General features: G+C 48.5%; 1 protein-coding gene across 13 annotated transcripts in view; it reads left to right on the top strand.

The window, feature by feature from the left end:
• Positions 1-6,382: 6,382 nt before the first annotated feature.
• LOC139790133 (zinc finger protein 532) overlaps positions 6,383-11,899 on the top strand; it is a 34,843-nt gene continuing 29,326 nt past the window's right edge. For 2 of the 13 annotated variants that reach the window (XM_071731535.1, XM_071731534.1), the window contains exons 1-2: positions 6,899-7,137; positions 7,638-7,798. In XM_071731535.1, the coding sequence (XP_071587636.1) occupies positions 6,914-7,137; positions 7,638-7,798 (385 nt within the window). In that variant the 5' untranslated portion in view covers positions 6,899-6,913. The other 11 variants (XM_071731537.1, XM_071731540.1, XM_071731539.1 and 8 more) reach the window with 11 other exon arrangements.

Raw genomic sequence — 11,899 nt, 5'->3', positions numbered from 1 at the left:
AGACAGAAAGTAGTGTTGTTACACAAACTAAATGGAATTTGTGTAATCCTGACTCATCTTCTGTAGCCTTTGGTGGTGATGAATCAGATGTCCTTCCTCCAGCAGGAGATACTGACCATCAGCACTGAAAACCTGAGATTGCTTGAAAGACTCCCAGGCTGTGCTGGCCACGAGTCAGCAAGCTGCCTTTATTTTTATTTTTCCATCAATTGTAGGAAGAACATCATAGGCAGCTCGAAATCAGCAACCACAGACAGGCTAAGCTGCTGCTGACATCCTTGTCTGTGAGGACAGCATTTCCTGAGGTGAACAGAAGCAGCACAAAAATTGCTTTTCCTGGAAACAGTGCTGCACTTTACTGAGGTGCTTCCACCTGCAAAGGTTTCTCAATTGGCAGCTAGTGGCTTTTGCCTAGTTCTTGAGATGCCTTGCTCAGAGTCCAACTCTAGATGCTTTGGATTCCCTTTATCACTATTTTATTACGCACTTATTCCATTTTAGGGGGCAGGTTACAGAGGTGAAAGCAGTGCTCCAGAGAGGGTCTACACACCAGGTATTCTAAATTTCTCCAGCTCAATGGCACCATGAGCCATGCAGTGTTCCCCTGCTCAACAGATAAAGGCTCCCAAGGTCTGCCAACAACCCCCCCAAAGCAAGGGTGTGCCTGTGCCAACGATGTCCCCTCTCAATCCATCACTGGGGTTCTCTAGTACAGTGCTATCTTTCACTTCTTAGCTTCAGACTTTAGGTAAAGGTGGTATATGGAGGATCACTGTGGAAAGGACCACTGAGTTAATCAAGCTAATCAAGTCCAGCCTATGACCTAACACCACCACAGGATGCATTGGTGTAGAAAGACAGTGAGTACGTAAGTGATCAAAACTGCTACCAATTTCTTTTTATGTATTTACTTCAGTGGCTGAAGTGATGTAATGAATAGTTGGGCAGGATGTCTATTTAACTACACAAAGATTCTCTGTTCTGAGAGAATTACATTTGGTACCTTCTAAAGCAAAATTTAAGTGTTGCTAAAACACTTCCTCTCCCTGCCTGGCTTGTAGGGTTCAGCCCTGACAGGAGGTGCCTACAGACTAAGGATATGCCCACGGAAACTCCACCTTTAACTCCCGTAGGGAGTGCCTGGTGAGGACATCCCATGGACTCCGCTCACCCCTGAGCACTATCGTGCATGAGACAACACTTGAAGGATATTAGAGCCAGAACTCATCTCCCAACCCTGTGCTGGGCTCAGCTCTCTGTTTTTTGCTGGCGGTGCTGTGTAAATGCAGGTGAACACGCAGCACTCCAATAGCTGCTGATAGCACCATCTGCAAAAAGGCTAATGGCTCATTCATTAAGCAGCGGGAGCCTGCGCAGCCACCGTCTAATCAGATACCATATGATGAATAATTCAGAAATAATCCTCGTATACTTGAATAAATATCAGGAGAAGGAAGGAAAAAGCCCCCCACACACGGCACGTTACGGGAACAAAACATTTTTCAATGTCCCGGCTGATGAGCTTTGTCATGCTGGATGTTAATCACGCAGGTGGCTAACGCCTGAGGAGAAGCTGACTGAGGGGTTTCTGGCCCAGCCTTTGGAAGGTGTTCATAAGCGGAAAAAAACAAAGTGCCCATGGGAACATCCATTAGTCTCACGTGGTCCTGTTGTGGGACCTGTTGGTGAGGAGACGGTGGGGAAAACTCAGGTGTGGGTCTGGCCTTCTGCAGTGCTCCCCTGTGCTGCTGGGCAAGCTGCAGTGAGCAGGTGTGTGCCCCTCACACAGCTCCTGTCACACAAACACACACCTTCCCTGGAGCCATTTATCAGTAAACTGCTTGTCCTGCTGGAGTACACCGTGTGGTCTGCTCTGCTCTGGAGGACTGTGTCCAGTTCTGGGACCTCCAGACCAGAACTTACAAAACCCCTTTAAACCCACAACCCTTGATAACTAAGCATTATGTCTTTGGATAATGATTAGTTTTCTTTGGCTTGATAATAGCCAGAAAATAAAAAGAATTATTAAGCCCCATCAAATCCTTCTGCCTTTGTAGTAAATCTGAACTCAGCATCTCTCCTACAAATGATTAAAAATCCAAGTCTCTTGTTCAAGACATAGCCATATGTTGTTTTTTACAGCATTTAACATCCTGAGAGTCATCGGGATTTCTCACTCTTCATGCTGTCTGGGCATTGCAAATGTTCACTTTGTACTGAGAGAGTCTTTCCTGCAGATGGATAACAAGAGTTACCAATTTCTGTGCAGCCATTGGCCTTTGTCCAATACGTTCTTTAGGTTTGGGGATATTCCCTGTTGTGGAGATGTTGCTCCCTAGCTATGGGCAGTGTTTGCTGGAGGCACAAGCACAGGTTATGCAGCATTCATGATCTGAATGCTTTCTGACCCAGATGGACTGCCCTAACATTTACATTTTGGCATTCTCCCCTGCTGTGAGAAACAGCCCCCTCAGACAGGCAGGGCAGGAGGGACTCTGCCTGCTCCCTGCACCTCTCTCCTGCTCCTCTCTGGAACCCTCCACTCCCAGGGAGTAGTGACCAAGGGCTGTGGTCCTAAAAGTAGCAGATGACTGTTCAGTACCTAGAAGAGATCCTGAACAGTCATGCTTGGTTGTTTCCATAGTGTAACCAGACCCTGGAGGTGTCCATCAATGGATCCAGTGGCTTATCTTCCCCAGTGGAAAAACGGCACTCACTTTTACGTTGCAATGTAGGCACTGCCACAAAATTATCAGAGACCTGAACAATTTGCATATTAAAGATCCTCTTGCTTCCTAAACCAAGCAGCTATTCATACATTTACCTATGTTCTTCACTAACCTCTAATGAATGGAGTAAAAGTCATTTCACTACCCACCAAATTTAAAACCAGCTTGTATTAAGACCTCTCTTCTCAGACTATAGCTCACACTGCAGGGCTTAGGAGTCTGAATGCATCTGTACATGGTCTGCAGACACCTTCTACCACTGCATTTTTGCTCTTACTGACAAATGTCATGCTCTTTTTTCTGAGCTAATCCCAGTGGAAAATGAAAACTGCATTGCTTCTGCAGAATATTCTGCACAAGAATTACCAAACCACGCTCCAAAAGTCCAGTAGAACTGGCACACATTTTAATAATTTTTGTTTTAAAAATGAAAGTAAAAACAATAGGTCATCAGTCCTCAGTTTATTTATTTCCTTCTGGCCTAGCTCTGTCCCATACAGGACTACAAGCACGGAAGCAAAGAGCCATCTACCAGAATGTCCTGCCAGCCCAAAGTGCAGATCAGATTCAGGCATCCAGAGTGAGAACCAGGTGGATTTCAACTCCCCCATATGCCTGGGTGTTGAGCCCTGGCTACAAACCAGAGCTCTGGAGCCCCCCAGATGCCCAGGAGCCACAGTGCTCCCACTTGGCAGCTCTCAGGGTTTATGCCCCACTGGGCCAGGCACCATCTTGACAGAAGAAAACCCCAATTTGGAGTTACAGGTGCAAGCCTGTGTGTGCCTGTCATCTGTTTGTCTGCTTACTAGGATGAGACATTTTCCATTCCACGTCATCCTAGATTTTAATTTTTACTTGACCTCAATAGTAGTTAAGGTGTATTTTGAGTCTGGTTATAGATTTCTGTCCACCAAGGCCCTCCATCTTATCTCATATGAGATTCTTCCAATAAATCTCATCTTTATAAAAGCAATCCTAGAGCTTTTAGTCCAAAATATAATAGGAGAGTAATTTTAATAACCAGGAAAGGAAATGGATTTTTTTTTCCAAGAAAATATCTAGAGAATAGTAATAGAAAAGGGAAAGTTTAGTTGTAAGCTTTTTTTTTTAATATACTCAATGTTTAAAATGCAGAGGTTAAAGGGAAGTACCATTGCATTCTAAACACTGATAAAAATACAAGTATTCTAATAGAAATGCAGGCTTCTGCTCTGCTTTTATGGATAACAGGACACCAGAAATTTTAAGGTGAAAACCTTATAAATGCAACTAAAGCAATGGAGAGTATCACGTTTTTGCCCAAAGTTGTAAAGCTGTTGGCCTAAAAAAGAAATTTAGGATTGGAAATATGGAATCTGCATTTTACCCTTGCTGCTTAAACTCAGGATGTTTCTTTCAGTAGCCAGAAAGGAAATGTTTTGTTTATTGAGTAAAAACAACAAACAAAGCTGGGAGAAGACAGGAAATTTACAGGTTAATCCACCTGCAAAATTATCTTTGGCCCCAGCACATTTTTAGAGTGTGAAAGCTATGTTTGTAGCTATTTGATTCCAATACAGGAAGAGTGCAATGAATACATCACATTTTAGAGTGGTGGCTTTCAAGGGCCTTAAAATCCTTAAGAAGTAATTAAGGAGTTATTACTGCACACAAGTTAAGCCTTCACTGTAGCACCAGAAGGAACATGTTTTGAATTGGCAGCACTCCTTGCTGACTGCTGAGAAGCAATAGATGGCTGAGCTGGGGGTCGGTCTGCAGGAAAAAGGGAAGGTGTGGTTAAAGACCCACAGTTCCTGGAGCGTGAGGGGAGATTCCAGGTACACAGCCCCACAGCACTGATCACTGCTCTGCCAGCACAGTCACCAGTGACCCGGCCTGCTGCTGTTCAGGAGTCTAAGTGGAAGGGAGACACTGGTGGTTCTGTTGGGTTTGATTGAGACTCTTCCCCACAAGCACCGCAGTGGAGGCTTTGTTCCTGGCCACAGCCAAGCCAGTGGAGAAAGCAGAATGCTCTCTGAAGACACCACTGGTTCTAAGGATGATGAGGCATAGTGCTTCTGGAAACACTGGAGTAACTTGGAACCACCCACTGGTTCTCCAGCAGCTAAACAAAACACCTGTGGAGTCACTCCTGTCATGACTTAAGGACTACATCTCAGATCTAAGATGCAAGAGCAACATGCTAAAAAACCTGCCACAGCCTCACAAAGCAGAGGTGATACTGTAGGGACACTTGCATTGCAATTGCCTGTTATTTTGTGTTTGAGTTAGAAAGCCATTGGAGAAGAGCTGTCAGGCTGGCACCACTTGTAAATGATACTTCACATTCTCTTCGGTTTATTTTTTAAAAGTCAACTACTTAGGGTGACAGACTTTTTCTGCCTTGGTGATGTCAAGGACACCTGCCTGAAAAGAAAACAAGTATATCTGTCTGAAAGACAGCATGCACAAACCTTTATGCCATGTATAATCTGTGAAATCAATTAACACTTCAGATATTAATACAAAAGCATTAGCAGCAGCTGCCATCTTCTTTATGCTATTCTGCAAGCCAACCACAGAAATCCAAACTAAGTAAACAGACTGTAGTTTTCAATTTTTTAAAAACAAATCCGTTTACTAGTGAATTTGGAATAAATAGGAAATGGTAAATACTACAACCTGATTCTACAAGTCATTTGCAGGATTAGCCCTAGGCTTGTGCAAGCTTCCACAGACCTTCTTGAACATTAAAACCAGTGCAAAACATAAACCCACTTATTCATTATATAAATTACCAAATCAATGTATGATATTCAGATTCACACAGAATCGTTGAGTTGGAGAGGACCTCTAGGGATCATCTAGTCTAAATTCTATAAACCTGTCAGACTCACTGATGGTCACAGTTCGCAATGGACCAGTTTGCTGTTTTGGTTAACTGGAACATGTCAGAATTTGTCCCTGGTGGAGTCCCTTGTGCTGAGGTATAACCCTGCCTGAATGATCCCGTAAGCACAGCTTATGGTGGGGCATCCTCCCACAACACCAAAGGCTGTTACAAAATCCATCTTGTCACAAGAGGCAACAATCAAAATCTCCACACTATCTCCAAGAAGGACCAAGTAATTCCATGTTAATCTATTTCTGTGAGGTATGGTAGCATGGATACAGCACAAAGTTCAAGGCAGTGATGTTTTCAAGCGTCACAAGTGTGTTCACCTGCCTCACAGGGATGCAGTGTGTGGTGAGCAACATCTCTGCCATCCCACCACAGCCTGACAGCCCACCATGACTTGCCATCCTACTACAGCCCATGTTCCTACCATGGCCTGAGGTGCCACCACAACCCACCATCACACCTTGGCCCAGAGTCCCCTCACAGCCCACCCCTCATGGAGGCCCCACCATCACACCTGCACCAGCAGCCAGAGCAGGGTCCTGGTCCCTCAGCCTCCAGGGGGATGGCGCTGCAAAGCCCGACCTGGGCAGCAAATGAACCTCTGACTGAACAGTGTCCCCTTTTTCCTGTCCTTCCTTCTTCTGGAACCGGCTCGCAGGCCACGGATCCCCGCGGGCGGGCGGCACTCTCGGCGCTGCCGCTGAGGCGAGGCGCGAGGCGCAGAGGCGAGGGGCCCCTCCCTCCACAGCACGGGGGAGCGGCCCGGCCCGGCCCGACCCGCCAAGCCGCGAGCCGGGACCGCTGGCGGCATCGTGACCGGGCCTGTCCTGTCCCCGCCGGCGGGGCCGCGGTAGAGAGCCGGGGGAGCGATCGGAACCAGGCCACTGGCTCTGCCCTGCCCAGCCTCGCCGGCAGCGACCCGTTCCCTGCCGGGACCCCAGGCTCGGCAGCGCGGGGAACCCCCCCGGTGCGGGAGGCCGCGACCTGCCCGGCCCAGGCGCCTGCCCGCGGCTCGCTCGGAGGCAGCGCAGCCCTCCCCGCCCCCGGCACACTCCAGGGAGCCGTTTCACACGGAATCACACGGGAGCGTCTCCCCCATCTGTGCAAGCCGAGGCACCCCCACCCCCACCGTCTCCTCAGTCCCGGCAGAGCCTCCCTGCCATTATGTTCCACCATCTCTTAGCCAGGCCGCTCGGCGGGCGGCCGAGGCAGCGCCGACCTTAGCCATGCCTGCCTGAGCCGACGCGGCCGGGCGGGCGGCGGGCCCGCAGCAGGTGTGTTTGCATGGGGGTGCGCAGTTTGCATGCGGTGGGGGTTCGCCTTCATGCCGGCCCGGCTCCCGCTTCGCCTGCCAGCAGGCCCCGCCGTGCCGCGGGCATTCTGCGGCGAAGCGGCCTGCCCGGCCTGCTCGGCGCGGCTCGGGCTGCTGCTGGGCCGGGGCGCTGCCAGGGCGGCGGCTGCCGGAGCCCCGCGGCCATCCGAGCTCCGGGGCCGCCACGGCCGGCGGCTTCTGGCCGGCTCGGCAAGGTGAGGGGGGGGAGCACCGCTCGGACGTGGCCGTCTCGCCGTCCTCCCCACTCTCCCTCCTCCCCCCAGCCGCTCTCCCTTGCCGCCGGAGGGGCCGCGGCCTCCCCTCCCCAGGCGTTCCCCTGCGTGTAGCCGAGGCCGTTCCTGCCGCCCGGTGCTCAGGACCGGGCCGGGCTCGGCTGGGCCCGCTCGGGTAGGGCTGACCCTGGGCCCGGCGGGGGGGGATGCGGGCGCCGCGCTGAGGGGAGGGGGCCGCAGTCCGCCAGAGAGGTGCCCGCGGCGGCCCGCAGAGGCGGGAGCAGCTCGGCTGGGCTGAGGGTCTGAGGGAGGGCCAGCTGTAGCCGCCTGTGCGGAGAAGACGGGGCTGAAGCAGCGGAAGAACATGGTCGTTTTCCCCAGAATGGGGTGGGGATGAGGGATGTGGAGAAAGTGCCAGATCTCAGCTCTCTCCGCAGGGGAAGGGGGGGGTGAAGGGTTGTGCCCGAGACCTCTGCTAACAGTTACAGGTGCAGCCCGGAGAGCAGAGGGGCTGTCTGGTGTAACCCAGCCTGGCAGCTGGCTCGGAGGAAAGCCGTGCTGAAGAGCCATCTCACGGCAGACCCCGGAGAGGATGGGGCTTGGCGCGTAGGCGGAGGTAGTTACTGGTTGTACCAGTGCAAGGGTGAGTAGCCAAAGGAGGAGCGGGGTGAATAATGTCTGGATTCGGGGTGCCTGTCAGCCAGGCAGCAGGAAGGCCCTGGGTGGCAAAGACAAAAGGGGGAGCGGGCCAGGAACAGGGCTGCCATGGGCCAAGCTGGGTGCTCGGCCCTGCTCTGGAGGGACTGGAGCACCGCAGGGAGTCGTGACCTTGATGAGGAATGGCCCAGGAGGGAGATGCGGGATGGAGCGAGGGGCTCTGATCAGCCAGGAGCCACCTTTGCGGGGTGGGAGCCCAGCAGGCTACGCAGGGCTGTGTCTTGGCCTCCCCCGCAGCCCTGGGTGTGGGAGCCGGGGGGGGGGCGGCCAGGCGGGGGGCTCTGCAGTTTGCATTCCTCAAGGAGAGTTGAACAGAGGAAAAAAAAAAAAAATCTCAGCCGCCAAGCCGGTGATGCTAGGAGGGGGCAAGGGGACTATTTTGCAGGCATCTTGCTGCTGCGGAAATGGATTTCTTGAGGGGAGGGAGGTGCGTGTGTGGGTAATCTCTGTAGTAACGCTGTACAGAGAGGAGAAAATGCCACCCGAGCGGCCCCAGAGGCAGCGAGGAGTGGGCAGGGTGGACGGGAGAAGACCTGGCTCAACCACCCCACGGCCGTGGGCATGAGGGGGCAGCTGCCGAGCAGGCCCCCCGTGTGCTGTGGGGAGCAGGGGGGAGCAGCCCCGGGTTAGCTCTGCCTGTCTCCCAGGGCTGTGGCCAAGCCTGCCTGGTGCTGCAAGAGAGATCCTGTGAGGATTTTTATTGCGGTCTCTTTGTTAGCTACAGACAGGCACGCACACACTCCCAGCTTTCAGCCAGGTTGTGGGAGGTAAGTGGGGGAGGAGAGGAAGGGAGCGGCGGGGCGGCTCTGGGGAGCAAGGGGAGCAAGGGGGCCGGGCAGGAGGGCAGCCGGGGGACAGGGAGCCGCCGGCCCCGCCGCCACCGCAGAACCGGCCCCTGCGATTTTCAGGGACTTGTTGGCAACCCAGCGAGGGTTGCCATAGCTTTTTATGTAGGGTGACCAGAACCGGCTGGAACTGGTTTGAGGCAGATCAGCTCCTGAACACAATGCAGTCACTGAGCTACTACAGTGGGATAGCTTCCTCCCTTCATGGCAGCCAAAAGCAGAGGAGCTTGCAGAAAGATACCATCCCAAAACAGTATGTGAATGCACACTTTAGACACACAGCACTGGTATGTGGCTAATATAGTCATAAAGGATTCTGTATGTAAATGTACATATTTGCAGTAGCTGAGATTACTTTGGCTTTTCGTGCCTTTTTATGCTTAAGGAATGGGCAAGAGCTGAGATTTATGACCCTTATTAAAATATTTTTGCTTTGCAAGGGTGGGACACTTGGTTATGCAGTCTATTTTAAAACTAAACTAAATAAAATTGATTGGATTATTTGTAATTGTAGTTATGCTTGTGACTGAAGAATGCTGCTTTGCATGCTGTTTTATTTACAGGGTGCTGTCTTGTGGTTTTCTTTAGGAGACGTTAAGGGGGGGTGCTGTGCCTTTCTGTAAGGCCAAAAGGAAACATTATTGTTGTAGAACTGTGCATAAAAGCATTGCAAAGATGCTGTAAGGCATACTCGTTTTCCTTTTTTTTTTTTTTTTTTTTTTTTGTCTTCTTCTTTTCTTCCTTGTAGGCCTATTGATTGGGGCTGCCTTTAACCCTTTCATATTTGCAGAGGTAATGCATCTGTGGCAGCAACTGAGCATTGGCTAAAAAAATCTTACAAGGGTCAAGGTTCACAAGGTGAGATGTGGTGTTCTGGGTATGAATCTAACAATAGCATGAAGGTACATGTATGTGAAAAGTGAATCTGGCTCCTGATTGCACACTTGGCACAGTAGTAAGGAGACGATTGTTTAAGTGTTACTAAAGAAATGCTATTAACCTCCTCTAGTTTTAATAGGATTAAAGCTAGTATTTGTAAAGGCTTACTGATATCTTAGCTAAATACAGTATTTCCATTGAAGTATCTTGCATCCAGATATACATTTTTTCACAACGTAGTGATACAGAATAGGCCTCTGAGTGACAGTCATAAATTGTGGACCACATGGCAGTGAGCTGTTCAGTGTTGTGTTACAGCATTACACATTCAGAATTTGCTGTCTGATTATTTAAAGGTTGCTTGTTTGGCCGTATCAGAGTAACCTGATACTTAATTCTGAATGAAGATCTTAAGTGTTAAACATGTACTTGATACAGTCTACATAGAAATAAACATACAAAATAAATAGCATGGGTGGTGTTTCTAAAGCTGATGTAACTCGGGGACAATTTTGCAGCAGCCAAGTGGAAAGATGTATTTTAGAGGTCTGATGGAGCTCTAGTGGGTTACTAGTGGCATGAATTATAATATTGTGCAGTAATGAAATAAGAATAGGAAACCGGATGGGCAGCCCATCAGCTCCTGAGGGGTGACTACTTTTAACTCAATGCAATGGATAATGGACAGTATTTTTTTTTTATACTTTTTGTTCTCATCTTAAAAATAAATGTGTGTACTTAGATTTGAGCTGGCAGTTGTATCTTGCAGTGAAAGCTGAGGGATTCAGAGAGGAAGAGAGGGGGAGAGAGAAGAAACGAATATAGCAAAGGGAAGAACAAAGGCTGTTAGGGCTTGCACATTGGAACACTAAACATTTTGCCTTGGGGATTTTTTTTTTGCTAGAACTGTTACTTCCTATGACAGGAAATCAGCAACTCTAGTGTCTTAAAAGGATGATTTTCTAAAATACCTGGCCAGTCCTTTCTGTGTTAGCTGTTTTGGTAATCTACAGTCAAGATAAATGTGGAGGCAAAACACTGAAGATGTTCTGTTCTAGTGTGAAATGGGGGTCTTTTCCTCTGTGCTCAGCAGAATAAGGTAGAGAGTCTTAAATGCTGTGAGAGGTTGTGGATATTGGGTAAGTTGTATGGTGGCTGATAGGCAGGGTGCCTGCATCAGAGAGTGACAATACAAGGGAACCTTTTTATATCTGACTGCAGTGAGTTATGCAAGGTATTTATATATTAATTGTAGAAAAGTGCAAATAGCATGCTAATGTTTAGCCTGAGATTATGGTGTCGTGGTTCTTAATGCAGCTGCAATGTATTGTTCCTCAGATTTGATAGGGCAGTTAAATAGCTTTTGTGGTGGATCAGAATGCCTGACAGACCGCTGTGCTGATCTCTGCTCTTATTTTTTGTAGTTGGATGCAGAGGTTCTATATTTGGTTGTAGATATCTGTAGCAAAATTACGTTTGCAAACGTGAATTCAGGAATAGTGTCTATTGCTGATGTTCTTTTCCAAGTGTCAGACAAAATTCATGCTACCTGGGGACCACCTTGTAGATTTATTTTCTTTCTACCAGAATAGTACGCAGTTTTAAAATTTTAAGTTCTTGAGTTGCCTCAAAATTCAATATATCTGTTTTGTTTGGAATTTTGAACACAATCTGTATTGCGAATTTTTATTTTTAGCAAAGGAGGTTTTGGATTTGCAGGGATTTTTGTAGGCTGTAAGATGAGAAACCTGAATAGATGCTGGAGTCTGCAGTGCTCTTGGTGAGTTTTATTTTTTTAGACTAATAGTATTTGGAAATGCTCTTCATCAGGAGATCCTGATTTTGCACGTAGGCCAGCTTTTCAGCAGAAAATGCTGCTTAATGCTGGAGGGCTGGTCCTCTGTATCAGCTATCATGATCTCATTTTGCATTGAGTCTCGGGTATGTGATCTTGAGAACAAGAGAAATTATTTCTCAAGTTCCAAGCCTCTCCTGGTGAATTAACTAACTTTGGGGTTTTTTTAGAAGTGTAGATGTGGATTGAAATACAAATATACATACAGATTGTGGGGAATTTATGTTTTTTAAAAAAAACATATAATTTGACCTTATTGTTTTAGGACCTGTTTGTTGCTAGTGTTGCACAGGCAGACCCTGCCTGACTTGGAGTGCTGTTACTGAGATTGTCTGCTGCAGCTTCACACTGGTTTTGAGCAGGAATTGCCATCCATTAAAAAAAATACATTGAAGGAAATAGGCTGAAAGCAAGTGCTATTTAGAGTGTGATTTGAATTTGCATTAAA

This window comes from Heliangelus exortis, chromosome Z (assembly GCF_036169615.1).
Source record: "Heliangelus exortis chromosome Z, bHelExo1.hap1, whole genome shotgun sequence".
Taxonomy (NCBI): domain Eukaryota; kingdom Metazoa; phylum Chordata; class Aves; order Apodiformes; family Trochilidae; genus Heliangelus; species Heliangelus exortis.
This window is presented reverse-complemented; position numbering and strand designations above follow the sequence as displayed.